This window comes from Hyperoodon ampullatus (genome assembly GCF_949752795.1).
Source record: "Hyperoodon ampullatus genome assembly, chromosome: 9".
NCBI lineage: Eukaryota > Metazoa > Chordata > Mammalia > Artiodactyla > Ziphiidae > Hyperoodon > Hyperoodon ampullatus.
The window spans coordinates 64,640,118-64,663,725 of NC_136922.1; the positions used below are offsets into that span (position 1 = coordinate 64,640,118).

General features: G+C 43.0%; 1 protein-coding gene across 12 annotated transcripts in view; it reads right to left on the reverse strand.

Moving 5' to 3' along the window:
- Positions 1-295: 295 nt before the first annotated feature.
- The window catches only part of RP9 (RP9 pre-mRNA splicing factor), a 175,234-nt gene continuing 151,921 nt past the window's right edge, over positions 296-23,608 (reverse strand). Inside the window, exons 4-10 of one of the 12 annotated variants that reach the window (XR_013811061.1) lie at positions 19,662-19,753; positions 15,883-15,944; positions 14,558-14,883; positions 10,808-10,900; positions 10,656-10,705; positions 787-942; positions 296-382 (exon numbers count right to left, since the gene is read on the reverse strand). Coding sequence is in view for 6 of the 12 variants with exons in the window: in XM_079710867.1 (XP_079566993.1) it covers positions 14,685-14,883; positions 15,883-15,944; positions 19,662-19,753 (353 nt within the window). In the remaining 6 variants the exon portion in view is untranslated. Of the gene's footprint in view, positions 383-786; positions 943-2,113; positions 2,132-10,477; positions 10,706-10,807; positions 10,901-11,652; positions 11,696-13,648; positions 14,884-15,432; positions 15,608-15,882; positions 15,945-19,661; positions 19,754-23,608 lie in introns of those variants that run through there. The other 11 variants (XR_013811064.1, XR_013811062.1, XR_013811065.1 and 8 more) reach the window with 11 other exon arrangements.

The window sequence follows — 23,608 nt, forward strand, 5'->3', positions numbered from 1 at the left end:
TACCTCAATCCCTTTCTTTCAAAAACAAAACGAAATCCACAATCCTCCTTACAACCCCACGACTCCCCTCCACTACTGTCCTATGACTTTCCTTCCACTCACACACAAACAGTACTCTGTACTTGCCAGCTTCCCCCTTCTAACTGCCCATCCATCACCCCACAGACTTCCAGCGCCTTCCTGTCCCACCACTTCCCCCGACCACTAGCGTCCTAATTGCCGCAGCCCCTGCCCCCGCGAGATGCTGCTCTCCGCAGCATTAAGCACGCTTGTTCACCTCTCCTGTGTGAGTCTTCCTCCTCTCAGGTCTGTCCTCCGTCCACGTTGGCCTCCTTCCTCTCTGCTTCTCCTCGGTAGCCTCCTCTTCCTTAAGTGTCAGCGGCTTTAGGCCCAAGTAATGAGGAGACCAGGAGCTCAGAGGAGCGGCCTGACCCGACCTCACTCAACACACTCAGAGGAGGGGACAGTCGTGGAGAGCGAAGGGAACGGGAAGGGCTCTGTCCTCTAGAAGAGTCAAGGCCAGGGCGCCCACACACACAGGGATGTGCAGAAGGGAGGACTGGGGTTCACCCGGGAGCAGGGTGCACAGGGCCACTCCCCTCCACCAAGTCTCAGCCCCGGCTTCTACCAGCGCCTTTGATCCGACCCACCTGGCCTACGAGCTCTCACAGGGCACATGCGCGGGAGGGAATGGGCTGGGGGCGGTGCCTGCGGAAGAGGCGGCACGGTGCCGTCCAGCCGCCCAGATAAAGGCTGGAGCGTCGGCCACCGGCAGCGCAGATTCACCTGGTTACAGAGGTCGGATCGGTGCGGGTCGTGTGCGCCACCGTAGAGGCTGCCAGTCGCAGACGTCGAGCTGGAGCAGGTTGGTGTCCCGAATGCGAGCGCAGGTTCTGCAGGGCGCGGGGGTGCAGGGTGTGGAGGTCGCGGGAACAGACTGGCCTGCGGGGAGGGGGGGCGGTGGTAGGAGACGCGGAGCCGGGGGCCTGGACTCCCGGACTGAGGAGGGGTTCGGCCCGGGTGGAGGCTGGGGGGCAGGCTGGAGAGGCTGCGGACAAGGGCGGTGCAGCAGAGGCCTAGGCCGCATCTCCCAGTGCAGCCGCGGGGCGCGGCCCCTGGCGTTTGGCGCCCGGCACTAGGTACCCCGCGCCTCCAAGGCCTCATCTCCCCACGGTGCTCCTGCCTGGGGAGCCAGACTTGCTCAGCACGACGCGGGGTTTCTTCCTTCACAGCACTTTACAGGGCAGAGTGCGGCTGTCCTAACTACAAACACCTGGGACGACTTTCTTCCTTCACAGCACTTTACAGGGCAGAGTGCGGCTGTCCTTTCCTAACTACAAACACCTGCTTTTCAGCCTGGGAAATGAACTCTTCAGGAAACAACGACAATTTTGAGGGCAGTAACTGCAGACCTTTCTTTTATGTGCACCCCGTGGCCCAGCAGCTTCACCTGGGTCCCTGGTACCAGAATCCTGTCTGTAATCCATTCTCCATTCCTGGGGCAGGTAAGGAATCTGAATCCCCAAAGAGGTTCAGTGGGATTAGGGAGCCTCTCTGTGAGCCAAAGCCTGAAGGTTTCTAACACCTGTGTCCATTACCTCCCTTTCCTCACCCTGTGCTCACACCAAGGAGACTGGAGCAGCGCATGGGGCAGTGTTTGTTGTTCAGGTTAATGGGAAACATTCGAATTCTAGCTATATGCCAGTTACTCTGCTAAATGCTAGAAATAGGTTCTCTCATTGACCTCTACAGCCCATGAGCTAGGTATTGTTGCTCTCCTTGCTCCTCAAATGAGGGAACTGGGGCTCCCAGTCAGTGACTGGCCCAGGGTCACAGAGTAATCCAACCAAAGTCCCCTCATGTGTGAGACCAGAGGTGCCTTAGTGCTCCTAGTCCCTGTACTGTTTTTGACAAGGCCTAAAGGTTCTCAAACCTATTGTGGTGAAGTCAGAAAAGTACTCTGGAGGAAGAATGACAAGCAAGACTTGAAAATGTTTGGAAGGTAGATCTAGCGTTTCATTCAGTACATGGGGGAAGGGGCTTTAGGCAGGCAGGAGGATCCGTGGGGTGATTCTCCCATCTCACCTCTCCAAGTAGGAAAGATAATGTTAAACTTGCTCTTCTGAGTATCCTGCTGGAGATAAAGCGTGTTGTAAATACTATGCAGCTTTTCCAAGTAGAAAACTAGGTGTGATAAGGAGAGCTTCTGAATTCATCACTGTTGCCAGCTGAATAGTAGTCTCAGTCTGAGCAACAGGGACCTGTGCCAGCGTATGGCCTGTGACCTACAATTCTTCACTGTGTCTCTACCTGCCAGATGTTGGACCAGCACCTCCACATGAGCCAGCTCCTTCAAGAAATCTTACCGTATATAAACTCTTGGCTCTGTTTCTCTGGAGATTCCCTAATTAGTACAGACATTGAAATGCTATTTTGAAATGGTGCAGAGAAAGGAATTGTGTCAGTACAGAGGGTAGAAAGTTCAGAGAGAAAGCAATTCATATTGTATCTTAAACATTCTTTGAATTAACAGGTTGAGATGCTATACCTCAGTGGTTTTTCCACACCATTCAGCTTAAGGTTTAAATTATTTATCCTTTAGAGTTGTGGTTTAGGGGAATTAAAGTGGATGGTGCTGGGAGTAGGAATAAAATTTGTATTTTTTAAATTGCAACATAATTCAGATTTTAGTGAAAAAAGGAATGTATAGAATTCCAAGAGTGAAGCCACTTCTGGTTGGCTAGATGGGGACTCAAAACACATAATCCATTTTTTAGTCTATTTCCCTCTATTTCTAGGTTTTGACTTTCTCTGTGTTGGCCTCACTGTCAGCCATTATTTCAAAGTGGCAAAGATGGTCACAGCATTTCCAGGCCTGTAATGATTCTATGGCTAGTGATCCAAGAGAAGAGCCCACTCTTCCAATAGTTTCAACAAGAGTTCCAAACCTGACCCTCCATGGACTGGCTTTGAAGTTATCTGTCTCTGTAGTTAGATGAACTTCCTTCTGTGGCTTCTAACCTCTTAAGACAATGTTGAAACCCAAGCTGAGATTTCCTTTTCCTTCAATAAAGGAAAATATCCATATGCATATGGTTATACAAATATACTAGAGGTATCTTAGCCAGGTACTAGAGGCACACTGATACATTCCTCAACAGTGAAACTGGGTTCATAAGATCTACTGCACAATATTGGCTAAATTGCTTCATGAACACTGATTTGCATATGACTGTTCCTTCTTTTATATAGTTAGAAGTTTTACCTTAGCTTCATTTGTCAGTTGCACAAATCTGTCTTGCAAAGTCAAATGCCTTTCCCCAAAATATATTTGAGAGAAATATGTCTGGCATTACTGACACCACTGCAGTGGTTATCCCTAAAGAGTGGAAATGGGGGAAGATGTGTGTATGTGTGTGAATGAATAGGGCTGAATACATAGGCTTAGAAAGGATTTTAAATCCAAAGAACTTTTGTTCCCTCTTGCTCTGTAAGGCCTGATATTATTCTTTTTGCAACCATGACAAGCCTGAGTTATGCCTGGTATGTGCTTGGTCTCTTTTAAAAGGCTACAAAGTAGGGGGTGCTATTCTTAATATGCTGACCAACTGATGGCTTGGGAACCAACCAGTTGGAACAGATGCCTCCTCTAGTGCTGTTCTAGTGTGAAGAAGGGTTCTGGAGGCCCCACTGTTCTAGTCATTGCTCCTTCACTGGTTGACTCCTGTGGATGTCCAGGGAGGAACTGGGGGCCTTTACCAACTGACATAGAGAAAACTCAATATTTTAACCATTGGTGTGGCTGTACAGGTGTTCTGGCTGAATGTTGTGACTGGCCAGAGGAGACAAAATGGCTATGCCTTTCTCTTTCTAGGTTTGAGAAATGGAAGTCTGTATTTTCCATATCCTGTGGTGCTCAATGAGTATCCCAGCTTCCTCATCCCTCAATCCCCGTTGCCCACTACTCTTAACCGAAGACCCATAGTCCCTGTGTTTTATAACACGGCACAATTCCGACAATATGGTGGCTGTGGGAAAAAAATGAAAACGAAACACACACAGACTGAACCTCAACAGGCTGAAAACATGAGAGAAAAACAAGACATGCACGCAGAAGGCGACAGCCATGACATAGGAAGGGTGACCAGTATCCCTGCTACTAATATGGACATTGAAACTGACAACATTCATCAAGAAACAGATGGGGCTTTGACTTCTGTTGCCCAGAAGAGGGAGCTACATAGCAAGAGCCCTTCTAATAACACTCTGTATAGAGATGCACCTCAAGGAATCTGTGTATCCGAGAAAGAGCAAAGGAGGCTAGTACAGGGCAAAGGATCCTCTATAATAAAATTCTGGAAATCATTGAAAGAAACTATGGGTTTGTATGATGTGGCTTATGGTAAAGCCATGCCAGAGAACATACTGCAGCACAATGGGATTTCACAGAGTTCCTGTGAAAGTAGAGGTGTGCTCTGTAATCCTCATGAGGGTGGAGACTGCACTGCATATAAAGATGAACACAGAGCTGTCCAGTCAGAGCAGTGTCTTGATGTTGTAAGACATGAGATGTTTAAGTCAGGATCTATCATGGAGATGAACTTGGGTGAAGAAAAGAAGGGATATGCAGCTGTTTCCCAAAACCCACCACCTCCAACTGACAGGGATGAGATCCAGAATAGCCTGAACTCAAAATTGTACCAGTCTCCTGGAGATATCAACAAGCTTCATCAGGAAAGGCCACTCTGTGCCAGCATGGAAGCAGTTAAAGACCCGAGCCTACATTCAGAATCTCAGAAACTCCTTACTGTAGGGGAAAGTATGCCAGAGAACAGTAGTGGGAGCCATGGCTCCCCTGAGAACGTGGGTGGAGAGGAAGAGGTAGAGAGCAATAGCTACCCTGAGGGGGGTGTTCCATCCGCTACCTGGTTGGCCCAGTTCAACAAAGTAGGTCAGGCCACCCAATGCGATATGAGTTGGTGGTATGAGGTACAGTCTGAGAATTCCCCTGAGTCTTCACCAGGAAGTGGGAGAAAGGGAGCAGAGCAGATGTCAGTGGGGAGCAGGAACCAGGATGAAGATGAAGGTGAAGGTGAGGTAGAGAACAGTAACTATGAGGGCCGCATTCCCTCCCCTACCTGGTCGGCCCAGTTTACCAAAGTAAATGAGGGCATCCAGTGCGACATGAGTTGGTATGAAGCACAGGTAGAGAAATCTCCCCAGCAAGTGCCCTCCAGAGATGAAGGGACCTCACCAGACTGCAAAACCAAGGGGTCATGGAAAAAGCCAGTCACAAATAGGAAATTAAGTGCAGACAGAGTTGAAGTGATGGTGAATGATGAGACTGGGGAGGTGCATAAAGAGAACTTGAAAAGGTGTGCAGAGATTAAAGAGACTGTGAAAGGCAGGAAGCTGAAAGACCTGAGCAGCTTCTCAAATGTTAAGACAGCCTATTTGTTGAAGAAAAGCGCTGCCTTGACCATTGTGCTTCCTGAGGATTCGGAAGACTCTGAGTTGGAAGTTGAAGATGAATTGCATGAGGTAGAATGCCTCCTTGAAGAAGTGAGTCCGCAGGGCCCTCTGACACCTTCCAAAGGAAGGTCTTACCTGAAGGCTGGAAGGATCATCAGGACGCCACCTGCGTGCTCTGTCCCTCCCCACCTTACGGTCTGGCCCACCAGAAAGAAGTACAGGTTATTACAAGCTGGTGAATATGAGCACGTCGTCCCTGTGGTTTACCAGCTGAAACGACAGGATGGCTGTGAAAGCAGTGGTGTCACCCTCCGAAGAAAACACACTATGCCCAAGCCAGAGGGACTGGAGTCCAGGAGAGCCTCTCACAAATCATTGGAATGTAAGTGACTAGGGGGTTATTCTTATTTAGTTGTCTGCGGTGGTTCCATACTGGGTCCTGGATGCAAAGGCCGCTGTGAATCAATAGCATTTCTCTGTTTTGAAAGTATGTTGTCACTTACGCTGTAGGTGCCCATATTCATAGGATTTGCAAAGAGAATCCCAAGTTAGAATTCCTGCATTCTAGGAAACTGCAATGTAATTTCAAACAAAGTGCTCTAGTAGATTATAAAGAGCTGGATGGTGGCGGCAAGGAGAGTTGGGCTGAGATAGTCAGGAGGACATCAGTCTAGCTGGATTGCTGAGAATGGGCAGTCCATGTGGAGGCAGAGAATTTCGATACAGTTTTAGGTTCTGTGGTTTGGAGACACAAGAGGAGCAAGTTTGGAGTGGGAATGGAGACAGTAGCGTGAGCTCAAATGGGCAGCCAGAGCAGGACTCCTCTCGAGACCATCGTGCCAGAGAGAAGACTTGTGAGGAATTGGGAAATAGGCCAAGGAGAATGGGGTAAAGTAGTAGTGTTTTTCTTCACTTGTAGATTTTTATCCTGTAGGCAATAAGGGGCTAATCCAGATTGAGTAGAGAAATGAGACAAATGTGCTGTAGGAATTTCAACCAGCAGTATTTTATAGGAGAAATTAGAGTGGATGGAGAGTGCCTATATGGCTGAAAACCAGTTTGTTTGTTTTCATTTTATTTTTTGGCTCTGTGGCATGTGGGATCTTAGTTCCCGGACCAGGGATTGAACCCAGGCCCCCTGCATTGGAAGGTGGAATCTTAACCACTGGACCGCTGGGGAAGTACCCCCAAACCAGTTTTATTCAACAAGAAGTGTTGTATTGGGTTGGCCAAAAAGTACCCTAACATCTTACAGAAAACCCGAACGAACTTTTTGGCAACCCAATAAATCAACAAAGTGGTGAGGGTCCTGACTCACATGGGAGTATAAGATAGAGACATGTATTTATGAAAATGATTCTGTACTCTAGTAAATCTTTTTCCGCATGGACTAATTTGTATCTCTTCATAGTCATACTCTGCACGATCTGTATATAGTGCATCAAACTTAGAGGTGTGACCTTAAATTTAACTTTTTTTAAAAAAACAGGAGGTCAATAAAATTTAAACTGCTTAACAACTATGTATACAAAAAAAAAGATACAGAAAAGATACAGACGTGAGAGGACTAATGCAATTAAATCTTTAAGGGCTGGAGTTTGAACTTGAGTAGATCGAAAAAAAATGGTAACATCCATGGAAAAGAGTGAACTTGGGAAGAGAAGTTGTTTTGCTTTGCTGTGTGGGTTATGGTGGGAGGGGCATAAAATGGTGAGATTGAGGGACCGGACTAGCAGCCTCCCCACACCTGGTTGAAGCTTGAGTTTGGACCATCCTGTGACTGGCGGGGGCACAGCTGACAGGAGTGGGGAGGGAGGGAGGGCCCAAAGGAGAGCTTTGGGAGATGATTACCTCTGGGGTGCAAAGAATGAAGCAAAGCAGGTTAAGTGAAGAATGGGATGTATAAGGGCCCCAGGGAAGTTTAAATAAGTCCCAGTCTTAGTCCCAAAACCTTTAGACGTGACATATTTATGCCTACCACTTCCATTGAAAAGTTGGGGTATTGTCACATCTTAACTTCTGGCTGTTGTCATGACTTCGATTCATGCTTAGTAATTTGGAAGGGGTTTTTAAAAATAGGGTGACTTTACAATATGAGGAGAGTTTTTTGGCTTTGGTATGTTTAGTCCCTGCTTATAAAAGACGGCAAGAGGGCTTCCCTGCTGGCGCAGTGGTTGAGAATCCGCCTGCCAATGCAGGGGGCACAGGTTCGTGCCCCGGTCCGGGAGGATCCCACGTGCCGCGGAGCGGCTGGGCCCGTGAGCCATGGCCGCTGAGCCTGTGCTCCGCAGCGGGAGAGGCCACAGCAGTGAGAGGCCTGCGTACCGCAAAAAAAAAAAAAAAAAGACAGCGAGAGACTGTTCTGGACCACTGTGCTTAGAGACCCCTCATGCATAAGAAAGAAGCGTTGTGTAAGCTCCATAATGAATGGGACCATTCCAGATGTGTGTGAGCCCTAGATCACGATGTCTAACATTGTAAAATGAATAAACTAAAACACCGGCAACTTTACCTTTAGCCTTCTCAAAGTCTTATCTGCTTCTGAATTCCCGTGTCATTTCCCATCAGAGCGTGTATGAATCTTTTTCTGTTTTGGGTAATAACATTGGTTATAAATTTACTCCCTCTCCCCCTTCTTAATACTGTAGTTTAGTAGTTTTTAGCACTTTCTTCTTTGGCCATGTCTGAAAGTAAGTCTGGGGAATTCCCTGGTGGTCCAGTGGTTAGGACTCCTTGCTTTCACTGCCGAGGGCCAGGGTTTGATCCCTGATCAGGGAACTAAGATCCTGCAAGCCGCATGGTGCAGCTGGAAAAAAAAAAGTCTGACTGAGTCGTCCTGTGAAGAAGATAATGGGAACTTCAGTTTACTCCAGGTTACACAGTCAAGATTTTAATTTCCAGGCTGAAGTCTCTCTTCTATAAATTGTCTGTTATTATTTTTGCCAATGATATTTTTTGCTGCCAAGAACCACAGAATGATATAGAATAGTATCATAAAAACAGGTCAATTTCTTGAAAGATGTGTTTCTGATTTATTTTTTCCTTTTGGTTTTTAAGCAATTCGGATTATTTAATGTATGAATCACTTCTTCCCTCAGGTAACTGTGAGAGATCAAAAACCAAGTTGCCCTACAAAGTAACAGAGATTCAAGGCAGATGCTATAAAGTTTAGGAAATACCCAGCAGCTCTAGAGGTTGGTATCTGTCCTGTGTCCAGTTTGTCTTATGATTTGCTTTTTGGACTTTATTTAGTTGGGGTTTCCTACTTGGTGCCTGGTCTGCCCTTCAAAGCTAACACTGCTTATGGGCAATGACAAATGGCAGAGTTCTACCCAGGTAACAGACATACCTTCTAAAGAAGGCCCTAGCTGACAAGATTAGAGCCAAAGCCTTTCAATTCTGTGGAATGTTATTTTTAAGCTGGCTTTCACACTTAACTCCTGATCTGTTAATGGTAGTATGTAGTGGGTTAAAATGGGATTTTGTAAGTGATCCTGGCAGTTTCACTCTTAGTGTCCCAGCTTAGAGCTGGGTACTGGAAGCTTAGCATCTCCCTTAAGGGGCAGTAGCTTGACAGGCTTCCCTACACAGAGTCTTGGCATTGGGTAACCCTGCCTCACCTCAACCCCTGGTCCTGGAGCAGGGGCTTGATGGCCCCTTAAAGGCCATTTCTGCCCTGCAGTGGTCATAAAGGGAAGACTGATAACTAAGCTCAGGCAAAATGTCAAGACCTTTGGCCTTATCCTAAAAATGGAAACTAAAGATATTGGTAATGATTCTCTGTATTAACATCTTGAGTCTGTTACACACCAATTTAAGGAAATGTATTCCATTATTATTTCATAGGAAATAAATTGCTGAGTTCCAGTGTCAAGGAAGAGCTAAATATTGCATCATATGATATCTCTCTTGACTGAACTATTAAAGCATTGTATCAAAAAACAAGAAAATGTGACATTGTAAAGCCTTTGGAAATATAAGTTGTAAAACAGCAAATAAACTGAATTGCAAAAGTGTGTGATTCTTAAGCATTTTCTTCTCCTCATAATGGCCACATCACTCATGACAGCACTAGCTGTCATGAATAGTTTTGTCTTGTAATCTCCAATGACCTTTAGATAAGGAGAAAAGGATGGTGGATTTAAGGACAAAATAAAAAGATTAAGCATTCCCCACAAAGAGGAACCATCTTGATGACAGAAAGGATGCCAACTCATTGTTTATAAATGGAGGCCAGGAACATAGTAGCTCCACTGATGGATATTTCCAGTAGTGGCCTGTAGAATCATATGTTTTATGCGTTCAACTAGTGTAGACTCCTTAGGAATAAAGGAAGCTTTAGGAAATAAAAGATCTTTATACTAAGAACCTAGGACCTAGGTGGTCAATTTGTAGAACCAATCTCCCAATAAATGGTGCAGGTTAGGTATGTGACTATGTGCTAAAAAGATTTTTATGTGATTGGAGGCTCTCCCACGGTTATTTGAAAGAACAGAGCATATGTGAGAGGATGGGGGTGCCTCCAAGAAAGGCTTTCTGGGTGATAGTATGGACAGTATTTTGATACATATCAATGTGTCCACTCAGTGCTGCTTCTAAGTAACCCTGTGATGAAAATGTCCTATAGAAAAATGTCCTTTAACTCCCTGTATTAACCAAGTATCCCTCAAAATGGATTAAGGAGATGGTAAAAAGTGATTAAGCGCTACATTTTTTCAGATGAGAAGCAAAAGATGATAGTGTTTCCAAGGCTGGTCTTATGAGACCTATGACTTTATCTAACCCCTACTTAAAGATTTTGTTTAGATACTCCAGGAAAACACCTCTCACTCCTATCCCCACCCAAGGCTGGATTATGTGACACCCCTATGTGTTCTAGTAGCACCTGTGTCTTAACTTTCATAGCCCATTTCATGACATGACAGATGAAACTTGTGACATTCTTACCCTCATCAAAGGAGACCATGTATTCTTTCCTAAGGGCCATGGATTAGTGTAGCCAATGCAGTATCCCCATGGAAGAGTGCAGATCCTGGGACATCATATATATTCAGGTATTTGTGAATGAATGGCTTAGTGTTAATTAGATTAACAAATTGGGCCTTGTGGGTTGGACCCTAGAAGGTGGGGAAACTGATAATGCCAGTATATGGAAGAGGAAGCACAAAGACAGAGGAGAGTACCAATGAACATCTTCCTGTTCCGTAATCCTTCCCAAAGTCTCGCCTTTATCCTAGAGGGGAGATGAAAAGCCAAGTATAAATTTGGAAAATGGAGTCTAAAATGAATGATAATTCCTGACCACACCTACCCTTCTTCTTCCCTGCCATCTTACCTCTGTGGCAGGTTGAGTTCCTTAGGACCAGACTCTGAGATGGAGATTTGGGTGCAAGAAGTTTAATGGGGAGTGCTTTAAGGAATAACATCTCTGAGGGGACAAAGAAAGCATGATTAAGCAGGAGTTTGGGTGTGATGCAGGCACAACAAAGGCCTTGGCCAATCCCACTGAGAGCTCATGAGCTGTAATGACCCTGCAGAATTGTCCCAGTTGGGGCAAGAGGCTACATCTTACACCCCTGCATAGACCAGTCACTGTGATGCAGGATGCCCCTGGAAATGAGGCATGGCCTTGGATAGGGTAGCTCTCTTCAAGAAAGAACAACCAATCCCTGGAAAGTGGAGGTCATTTGCAATTGTTAACTGAAGTCAGCTGTTACCAGCAGTTGGGAGAATAAATACTTCAGTCCTGAAGTCAGGCATAGGGGTTAGGAGGCAAATACAAGTGGCACAATACAGCATCCACTACAACTTCCAAATCATGCTCCAAATGGAAAATGTAACTATACTTTTAATAAATTCCCATTGAACACCACCATGCATGACACATTGTGTTAGAAGGTGAGACTACAACATGAAACAAGATGGTCTCTGCTCTCACGAATTTTCCAGATGTGGGCAGAACTAATTACCACAAACGTAGTGGCTTAAAGCAATATCCATCGACTTCCGATCTCTGGTCTGGCATGTAAAGAGATTAGAAGTCTTCACTCTGTCCTAACAAGTAAAAAGCCAAACAAACTAATCATCAAATCTTCTTAAATCTGTCAGAGAATTGAGGTCACAGGGCAAACCGTTGACCCCAAAATTGGAGAGATGGGCAGATACAGAGTCAAAACTTACTAGAGCAGAAACCTCTGTGGGAGCCACTGCCATACTCTGCTACCTGCCAGAAAAAAAACTCTGGTTTTAAAATTTTCATGTGAGGGCATCCCTGGTGGCGCAGTGGTTAAGAATCTGCCTGCCAATGCAAGGGACACAGGTTCGAGTCCTGGTCCAGGAAGATCCCAAGTGCCGCGGAGCAACTAAGCCCGTGTGCCACAACTACTGAGCCTGAGCTCTAGAGCCTGCAAGCCACAACTGAGCCCACATGCCACAACTACTGAAGCCCACACGCCTAGAGCCTGTGCTCCACAACAAGAGAAGCCAGGGCACTGCAACTAAGAGTAGCCCCCGCTCGCCGCAACTAGAGAAAGCCCACACACAGCAACAAAGACCCAACGCAGCCAAAAATAAATAAAAATAAAACAAATAAATTAGAAAAATCTCATGTGATTTGGTTCAGATCACCCAAACAGTCACCCTTAAAAGGCCAAACTATCTTTTAACATAATCTAATCATGGGAGTAAAATCCCTTAAAGTAACAGTTCTATAGGTTTGGGTAGGAAACCTTGGGGCTGTTTTACAATTTTGCCTACCACAACCATGATGGCAGGCTGATAAGATACCTTGGTAAAGGGAGGTCTGGTGGCTTCTTTTGACTTCCTTAATAGTAGAGAGTACTGAGTTTGAGGAAAGAGGTTTCAGGATGAAGGAATTTGACTGACAGCTTTATGGGCTCAGCAGTCTGGGAATCAGAACAGAGGAGGAGTTTGGTTTGAGGTTCTTTTGGGTAAGCTGGGCAGAAAAACCACAGGTCAAGGGAGATAACAGGCTTAACTGATGGACCACAGAATGTAGGCCGGAAATAGAAGACAGAGAAACCTGGAGTGAGGGAGAAGGGATGGGAATTAACTTGCAGGGGCTACAGTGGATGGAGAGATTCCCGTTAAAGCATAAAGTGGAGAAAGGCTTTAGTAAGAGGTTAAACATTTAGATCAGCGGTTCCTCAAATCTGGTCCCCAAACTGACAGCATCAGCATCATTTGGGAACTTGTTAGAAATGCAAATTCCACAGTCCATTCCAGAATTAGTACAATAAATCAGAAATTCTGAAACTAGGAGTTGGGCATGGGCATCTGTTTTAACAAGCACTCCAGGTCATTCTGATGCACCATAAGCTCAAGAATCATTGATATTATTCTTCCATATTATAATAGAATATGTTTATCATGAATGGGACTCTAGCAGGAGAAAGAAAATTCCTGGAAGGAGAATTTTCTGCTACATGCTAAGCTAGAAATGCCAAGGATAAGTGTAAGGCACTGCGTGAATTAACTGGACTTATGGTTTTCAGGAAGAGCAAGTCCTGGGCCATTCCAGCCAATTGTGTTATTGAGATAAACTTTCCAAGGCCAAGACTAGGAGCAGTTACTGAGGAGAATTGGGAAGGAGTCAGCCTGGCCCACCTCCGTTATTCTTTAAAGAGGGGGGAATCCAATCCCTAGGAAAAAAAGACAGGAAGTGGGAACAGTGAGGTCCTGGGACCCTGAGTGATGAAAACAGCAAGAGACTCTAGTGGAGAGGGAAGGACACTTGCTCATGAGCAAAGTCTGGCTCCACTTTGGCTCAGCAAGAACAGACGCCCTCTCCTAGCTGCAGGCACCATCCCAACCTGCTGAGCTGCCTCAGCTGCAGCAGTCAAAGCCAGAAGTTCTCGTGTAGGCTGTGCTTAGCCAACAGGATGAGGATATATTTTGGGATGTGGGTAGCTGACCAGTACAGTAATTCCTATATCCTTATAAGTTTTCTGAATCAGTTATTCTGGGAATCATAATAATCATGGGACAATGGCAGTAAGTGCTAAGGAAGATAAAGACATGATTGTTCATTGTTATTACGGGATAGCCTTTCCCCCTAAAAAACTCAACCAAGCATAACAGGGATTTATGAACTCAAGACTTCTGTGTGCAGCAAAGACCAACATATTTTACACTGTTGACTTAAAAAATGAAAAAAACAGGGCTTCCCTGGTGCTGCAGTGGTTGAGAGTCCCGCTGCCGATGCAGGGGACACGGGTTTGTGCCCCGGTCCAGGAAGATCCCACATGCTGCGGAGCGGCTAGGCTTGTGAGCCATGGCCGCTGAGCCTGCGCGTCCGGAGCCTGTGCTCCGCAGCGGGAGAGGCCACAACAGTGAGAGGCCCGCATACCGCAAAAAAAAAAAGAAAAAAACAATGCAGACAAATGTGTGTGGTATGCTAGTATTTGTGTTAAAAAAAGAGAAAAAACATTTGCTTGTGATACACAAAACATTTCTGTATGACTTCACAAGAAACTGGTAGAATGGATAGCCATTGGGAAAGGGAACTCAGTAACTGGGGAAGAGAAAAGAAAAGTTTTTCATGATTAAACCTTATATACCTTTTATATATATTTTTTGACCATACCTCGCAGCTTGTAGGATCTCAGTTCCCTGACCAGGGATTGAACCCGGGCCACGGAAGTGAAAGGGCCGAGTCCTAACCACTGGACAGCCAAGGAATTCCCCTTATATACCTTTTAAATTTGGACCATATATTATTATGATTCAAAAATAAATGATTTTTTAAAATAAATAAAGTAATGAGCTTTTATCCTCAGCGACAGAGGAAAGTCAAGCCTGAAATTTAAGGGCATTAAGTAGCCCCACCATGGAGGGTGGAAGCTGTGGCAGCACCTGGAAGAGCTTCCTCAGAGATTCCCTTAGTCTGGCCACCCTGCCAGAGGCATTTCTAAGGAATCAGGACCCACAGTGATCAGCAGGGAGGAGAACAATGAGAAAAGCTTTCCAGCCTGAAATCAGCCTCTAACCAGAGCTAGCACCTGGCAAGATACAGTCACTCTCCTCGGGGTCATATCTTTACTGGAAGGTAGGTGAGAATTCACACCTGTGACACTAAATCTCCTCCTCTCTTGGTGTCTCTCTCTCCTTTCCTCTCTGATTCCACATTCCTCTGATCTTTGGCCACAGTGTTTGATTTTTGAGAAGAGAATGTTGAACAAGTCAAGCTCTTGTCATTCTGAGTCTGAATTCTCATTTGATTTGGAAGACTTATGCTTTCGTTTTTTCTTCTTTTTCTTTTCTTTCTTCTTTTTCTTATGCTTCTCTTTCTTCTTCTTTTTCTTGTGTTTCTCTTTACATTCTGAGGAACCGGAGCTGCTCCCATCTTCATCTGATGTTGAATCCTCCAGTAACTGTTTTAACTGTTGTATCCTAAACACATAAGATTAACCAAAGAAACATATTCAACATAACTTAAAAAATTTTTTTAGATAAAAATATAAGAGCAGTAGTGATGTCACAAATCATTGCCTCATTAAAGACAGTACTTATTTTTATTTTTGCATGTTTTCCCCATTCTTGCCTACATCCACACCTATTTTACATGACTGTAACCAGTGTACAAGCCATTTTGTATTCTCAAGTTCATACTAGGCAATCTACCTCCTCAACAATTATAATTCAATATCACCAATTTGAAAAAAAAAGAAAAAAAACCTCGTTTTTTCACCCTATCTTTATTCACGTCTAAGAACAATTTTTAACAATAGCTCAGATCCTTAAAGACGTTGGACAAGATAAAGTAAACATATGAAAGAGAATCAATCATATAGCAGAACTAGATACCACAATGTGGGTTGCCAACATCAACTATCAGTGACATGAGTGGGCTGGGCAAAGCCCACTGCTTTTTTAAAATAAATTTTAATAACGGTTCTTTTTTAAATTAATTAATTAATTAATTTTTGGCTGCACGGGGTCTTTGTTGCTGCATGCAGGCTTTCTCTAGTTGCAGAGAGAGGGGACTACTCTTCGTTGTGGTGCACGGGCTTCTCACTGCGGTGGCTTCTCTTGTTGCGGAGCAGGGGATCTAGGCGCGTGGGCTTCAGTAGTTGTGGTGCACAGACTTAGTTGCTCTGCGGCATGTGGGATCTTCCTGGACCAGGGATCAAACCCATGTCCCCTGCATCTTAACCACTGTGCCACCAGGGAAGTCCCAAAGCCCACTGCTTTAAGTTAACCCAAGTAGAACAGGCTGGCCTGCTCATTCCCCACATACTGGCCTCTTGAGGGATTACTCCTGCTCTCCTAACATTTCACAATTAAAATACCATATTTATTAAACCATTTCTCTAATATTGGAATGGTTGTTTCCAACTTTATATAATTTCGGACTTTAAGAGGATACTGTTATCATCAGGACAACCTCACCTTACATACTTTTCATGTCTTTTATTCTCTCGTATGATGTCATACATGGGATCTTCATGTGCCTTAAGGGTGAGAAAAGGTTAAGGTTGGGTTAGGCTTCATGAGTTGTTAGTTAATTAAACATTAAATCCCTGTTACTAAAAGCCAGTTATTCTCTTCCAGTTTGGTTGTTCAAACATTCTAATCCTTCCTAAGGGTCACCAGAACTGCAAACTCCTGAAGCTGTGAAAATAATTTTCCAATTAGAAAAATACAGAAGGGAATTTCCCAGTGGTTAGGCCTCCAGGCTTTCATTGTGGAGGGCCTGGGTTCAATCCCTGATCAGGGAACTAGGATCCCACAAGCCACGCAAAGTGGTCAAAAAAAGAGGGACTTCTCTGGTGGTCTGGTGGGTAAGACTCCACACTCCCAATTCAGGGGGCCCAGGTTCAATCCCTGGTCGGGGAACTAGATCCCACGTGCATGCCACAACTAAGAGTCTGCATGCCGCAACTAAAGATCCCGCATGCTGCAATGAAGATCCCGTGTGCCGCAACTAAGACCCAGCGCAGCCAAAATAAATAAATAAATATTTTTTAAAAAGAGAAAAATAGTGGGAGGGAGGGAGACGCAAGAGGGCAGGGATATGGGAACAGATGTATATGTATGACTGATTCACTTTGTTATAAAGCAGAAACTAATAAAAAAAGAGAGAGAAAAATACAGTATATAATTTAAATATCCTTTATAAAGAATTAAACCATGGCAGAATCATGAAAAACTATTCAAGGAAGAAATATTGAGGCAATTCTCTTTGTTCTATGTGGATACACGACCAAGAAATAGTATTAAGAAAAACAATTATAAAATTATATATAACAATGAAACATTTATAGGTATGCAAAAATATATAAGTATCCCAAACAAAGTCTGGAAGTATACTGGAGGTATAGATAATTTTAAATGATTTGAATTACTTAAAAGTAAGAACATGTAAGGGAAATGTTATGGTATGTGAATTATCTCATTTTAAAAGAGAATAAATGTTTATTACAGAAATTTTAGGTATTATCAGAAAATTAAGTTTTTTTAAAAAAATCTACTACTTCACTACCCAGGGATAACAGTAATATTAACATTCGGTCTCTCTCTTTCTTTTTTTTTTTGGCTGCACCACGCAGCTTGTGGAATCTCAGTTCCCTGACCAGGGATTGAACCTGCACTCATGGAAATGAAAGCGCCAAGTCCTAACCACTGGGCCACCAGGGAATTCCCTGGTCTCTCTTTTTATTTATTGGCCGCATTGGGTCTTTTTTTTTTTTTAATTTATTTTTGGCTGCATCGGGTCTTCGTTGCTGCTTCCTCTAGTTGCGGCAAGCGGGGGCTACTCTTCACTGCGCTGCATGGATTCTAGGCACTCGGGCTTCAGTAGTTGTGGCTCACGGGCTCTAGAGCACAGGCTCAGCAGTTGCGGCGCACAGGCTTAGCTGCTCCGTGGCATGTGGGATCTTCCTGGACCAGGGATTGAACCCGTGTCCCCTGCATGGGCAGGCGGATTCTTAACCACTGCACCACCAGGGAAGTCCTGCATTGGCTCTTAGTTGCGGCACATGAGATCTTCGTTGAGGCATGTGGGATTTTCAGTTGCGGCATGCAGGATCTCTCGCTGTGGTGCACGGGCTTCTCTCTAGTGGTGGTGTGCAGGTTTTTCTCTCTCTAGTTGAGGTGCGTGGGCTCAGTAGTTGCAGTGCACAGGCTTAGTTGCCCTGCGGCATGTGGGATCTTAGCTTCCCAACCAGGGATCAAACCCGCATCCCCTGCATTGGAAGGCAGATTCTTTACCACTGGACCACCAGGGAAGTCCCTGGTCTCTCTTTTTAGATTGTTATTCATAATTTATGAAAAATTATAAACATACCATTTATATATAAAACTCTATTACTTTTCACCTGTGTTTTCATAAACATTTTCCCATGATATTACACATTCTTCTAAAACACAATTCCTAATGGTTAATTTCTGTTACAGTAATTTATGTTGATATATTGGACTATTAAGGTGTTTCCTATTTTTCTTTAGCTCCCATTTTTCTAACCATATAAATAATAATGAAAGCTATCCTTATACATACATAAACAGTTGTGTATACATTAATGTTCTCTTACATCCTTAAGGTAAATTAAAGTGGGATTTCTGAGTCAAAATGAGTATGTTTAAAGTTTTTGAGATTTATCACTGAACTATGTTCTATAGTATCTGTAGAAATTGTCATTCCACCTAAAAGTAGAACGATTGATCCAAAATAAGTTATTTCAGATTATTAAAATGAAAACACAACATCTTAAAATGTCTTAAAAACTGGAGAATGGGGCTTCCCTGGTGGCGCAGTGGTTAAGAATCCACCTGCCAACGTCAAGAGACAAGGGTTCAATCCCCGGTCTGGGAAGATCCCACATGCCACCGAGCAACTAAGCCCACACACCACAATTACTGAGCCTGCACTCGAGAGCCCGCACTCGAGAGCCCGCGAGCTACAACTACTGAGGCTGCATGCTGCAACTACTGAAGCCCGTGTGCCTAGAGCCTGTGCTCTCCAACAAAGAGAAGCCACTGCAATAAGAAGCCTGCACACCACAACGAAGAGTAGCCCCCTGCTCACCGCAACCAGAGAAAGCCTGTGCACAGCAATGAAGACCCAACGCAGCCAAAAAATAAAATTAAAAAACAAAAAAAAACCTGGAGAATGTCTGTTGACTCCAGTTTGATATATGTTGATAACCTCAGTACATCCAGACAGCTACATATTTCACTTGACAGAAGCAGTTACTGAATGGAGAATTTACACCCCTTGGAAGTGACTCTGTTAAAATAAGGTAAGGAAATAATAATTTTACTGTCATGTAAAGAGCAAATACAATTTATATATACACTTCTAGCTTATAGTTGAAAGACATAATCTTCAGGTAAAGCCTGGAAAACTAAAACCCTCATTTTGGTTATGAAACATGATTTTTTTATACAATAAGTTAAAAAAAAGTGATTGAATAAATAACAATGTCTGCTTCAGAAAAAGAATCACTATTCCCAAGGTATAAGCAAATGACACCTTAATAAGAAGTTTTTTGTTAAGAACTAATCTGTCACACAAATGTACAGGCATGCCTCATTTTACTGCACTTCACTTTATTGCATTTGGCAGATACTACGTGTTTTACAAATTGAAGGTTTGTGGCAACTCTGTGTTGAGCAAGTATATCAGCATCATTTTTCCAACAGTATTTGCTCACACCATGTCACTGTGTCACATTTTGGTAATTCTCACAATACTTCAAACTTTTCATTATAATTACATTTGTTAGGGCAATCTGTGATCAGTGATCTTTGCTGTTAGTACTACAACTCTCTGAAGGCTCAGATGATGGTTAGCATTTTTTAGCAAGAAAGTATTTTAAATTAAGTTATGTACTTTGTTTTTTTAGACAGAATGCTATTGCATATTTAACAGAATACAGCATAGAGTAAACATGACTTTTATATGTGTTGGGAAATTTAAAAATTCATGTCATTTACTATATTGTGATATTTGCTTTATTGAGGTTCTAGATATTGCTAGAACCAAACCTGCAACATCTCTGAGGTATGCCTGTAATTTAACACAAATGTAGTTAACACCAGATACTTTGGCCAAATGACTTCTGGGAATGTATTTTGTGTGAATTTGCAGTTCACTGTTAGTACCTAATCAACTGATATTCACTATCTCTGATAAATGTAAATTGATATGGTGGGGTTCTACTTACTACTTTGAACTGTTCTAACTTTTGGTTGCCTGTGATAAAAAAAGGGCATTCTTTGTCGCCTGTTCGGTGACCATATCGTTTACAGCGCCAACCTGAAAACAAAGAAAAGAGGAAATATTTCTGTAAGATAACACAGTTTCCTTTAATGAAGACAAAGGATCAGTAGATCATATTAAAGTTTTTCTTCATTAAACTCCAATTCTAAAAGCAAATGCAGGGCTTCCCTGGTGGCGCAGTGGTTGGGAGTCCGCCTGCTGATGCAGGGGGCGCGGGTTCGTGCCCCAGTCTGGGAGGATCCCACGTGCCATGGAGCGGCTGGGCCCGTGGGCCATGGCCGCTGGGCCTGCGCGTCCGGGGCCTGTGCTCCGCGGCGGGAGAGGCCACGGCAGTGAGAGGCCCGCGTACCACAAAAAAAAAAAAAAAAAAAAGCAAATGCAATCAGTGAATGAACCATGTAAGATCCTAAAAAACAAAGGGAAACTATAGACCTTCCTTGAGTTATGATGGGGTTACATCCCAATAAACCCATCATAAGTTGAAAATACTATAAGTTGAAAATGCACTTAATACACCTAAACTACTGAACATCATAGCTTAGCCTAGCCTACCTTAAATGCACTCAGAACACCTACATTAGCCTACAGTTGGGCAAAATCATCTAACACAAAGCCTATTTTGTAATAAAGTGTTGAATTTCTCATGTAATTTATTGAATACTGTACTGAAAGTGAAAAACAAAATGGTTGTATGGGAACATAATTTTGAGAGATGGATCTCAGGAAACCATTGAAAAACAATGAAGTTTGGGGGTTCTCTGTTGACTGCCTCTGAGCTGTCCCTGTCTTTATCTCTCCTAACATTTAAAGTTCAGGAAAGGAGGATAACACTCCTTCAAACCAATGTCTTTCTTTGTGTTCAAAACCCTCTTACCTTTAAAGGAAAGGTGATCCTTACTATTCAAAATGTGGTCCATGAACAAGCAAAATCAACAACACATGGGAGACTGGTAGAAATGCACAGTATTAGGCCTATCCCAGAAACACTGACATATACTTGGAGTTCAAAAGACTTATTGGTGATGTGTAGACATATTAAAGTTTGAGAACCACTGTTCTAGATAATACTACAATCACTAAAATCAATGAAAGTATGCATATGTATGTGTGTGTGTGTATATATATATATATGTATATATATATATATATATCTTGTTTGGAATGAGTCCAAGTTTTGTGGTGCCTGAGCTTAAATTATTTGGTGGGGGTGGGGATGGAGGGGGCTCTTTAGGAAAAACAAAAATCTTGCCTTGGCAAATTTTACAAAATCATATGACCATAATCAACACATCACTATGGTCCCTGCAGGTCTTTGAAAGACACAAGTGAAGGGCCCTGAAACTTAAGCTTCATTTACTTCTTGGTAAAACTGGATTTGGTCCCAACCCAAACTTTTATTTTCCAAGTCAATGCAAATAACTATAAAATACTAAGTGAAATGCAACTAATCACCTCATCAAACAGAGCAGTGGTTTTCAAACTTTAAAAAAAAGCCATAGACTTCTGGGTAAAGATGACAGACTAAACACATTCGTCTCCTTTCATTTCCTTCCTGAGATTCAATGAAAATGACAAGAGGATTCTTTTCAAAAGGAATAATCCAGTAAGTATCTCAAGAAGGGCCAAGTAACAACCTCCATAAATCTGTTCCTCCATAGAAGCATTGGAAATAGTTGCAAATTTTTCCAAATCAAGTTATCTGAAACCTTCAAAATTAACCAAAGGCTTGCCACAATCTAAAGAGTATTAATTAAAGAAACCCTACTGAGTCTTGGTAAGAACAGCAGGATTTCTGTCATTTTAACTGGGCTCACTCCCAACCCCTACTTCCACAACAGTCTTAAAAACAAGCAGCCCTGCAACCATGACAGCTGTGAAAAGCAGCAGTGTCACACCCACTGAAGAGGGAAGACTGGATTTTGAGCACCTCAAAAAGCCCTGACTTCAGAGCACAGAGCCACGCTGGCAGGGTATTGTTGCTATCTGACCAGTCATGTAGTTTGCTCTACAGAAAAAGCCCTACCCCAGGATATTCGTCAAAAATAGTCACTTGCAATTGTTTAACATCACAGATTATTATGGCTGTGATATCACTGGGTAAACAAGAGCCCAGCCAAAAGTTTAAAAGGAAGATCTGGGGAATGAGATGTCCATAGAGGGCTCTCAAAAATTCTGACATAGGGCTTCCCTGGTGGCGCAGTGGTTGAGAGTCCGCCTGCCGATGCAGGGGACGCGGGTTCCTGCCCCGGTCCAGGAAGATCCCGCGTGCCGTGGAGCGGCTGGGCCTGTGAGCCATGGCCGCTGAGCCTGCGTGTCCGGGGCCTGTGCTCCGCAATGGGAGAGGCCACGACAGTGAGAGGTCCGCGTACCGTAAAAAAAAAAAAAATTCTGACATAATTCCGGGAATCTAGAAGACTATACACATGTGTAAGGCTGTGTGCATGCATAGTAAAGGCCTGAGAAGGCCTTTTTTTTCACTTCTGACTCACTGTTAAGGCTCTGTGCAAGCAGGCACTAAAGGCTAAGGCAGACATGTAAACCAAACCACATGAGCATTTCAGGTTTGTCTTAACACACACATATAACCTCTTGGCAAAGGGCAGAAGGCTTCTTAGATCAATGCATTTAAGAAAATCTCTGTCGTATTATTAGCTGACCCCTAAGCTAACAGAGGAGACTTCAGTGGCCATACACTACAGGGAATACAGACTTACAGAATTAGTTCAGGAAAGTCACTAAAAATACAAAAAGGAACAATAACAAAACCTGGGTAGAAGGGAGAATCTGATTTTCAGACCACCTTATATTATCTAAAATGGGCAGTTTTCACCAAAAAATTGCAAAACACACAAAGCAACAGCAAGTCCAGATACTGGACTTACTAGACAAAGACTTTAAATCAGCTATTATATATAAGTTCAAAGAACTAAAGGAAGTTATATCTAAAGAATTAAAGAAAAGTATGAAAGTGATGTCATAACAGATGGAGATTATTAATAAAGGGATACAAATTATAAAAATTAATAAAAAAGAAAGTCTGGAGTTGAAAAGCACAATAATCAAACTGAAAAATTAACTGGAAGGTCTTAACAGCAGATTTAAGATGGCAGAACAAAGAATAAGCAAACCTGAAGATAGGTAACAACTGAGATTATCCAGTCTGAGGAACAGAAAGAAAAAAGAATGAAGAAAACTGGCCAGAGTCTCAGAGACCTGTGGGATACCATCAAAATTCACAGCATATGCATAAAGAGATCTCAGAAAGAAAGGAGTGGTAGAGAGTGTAGAATGTTTGAAAAAATAATGGCCAAAAACTTCCCCAATTTGATGAAAAACATTAATCTACAAATCCATGAAGCTCAATGAACTCCAAGTAGAATGAGTTCAAAGAGATCCATCATAGGTAAACTGTTAAAAAAGCCAAAGATAACAAGAAAATTTTAAAAGCAATGAAAGAAAAACAACTCATCACATATAAGCAATCCTCAATGAGATTATCAGATGACTTCTTATCACAAACCATGGAGACCAGAAGGCAGTAGAATAACATATTCAAAGTGCTGAAAGAAAGACTATTAAGCAAGAATACTGCAGGCAGCAAAATTACCCTTCAGAAATAAAAGGGAACTTAAAGTTCAGATAAACAAAATCTGAAAATTTATTGCTAATGGACTTGCCCTACAAAAAATAACAAAGCTGATATGATGAAAGGATACTAGGCAGTTACTCAAATCCACATGAAATACACAGTACCAGTAAAGGTAACACAAACATAATTATAAAAGACAGTATAAATACATTTTTTGTAATTCTTTTATTCTATCTCATTTTAAAACAACTAATAGAGAAATAATTATAAAACAGTGATGATGAGCTTATAATATATAAAAA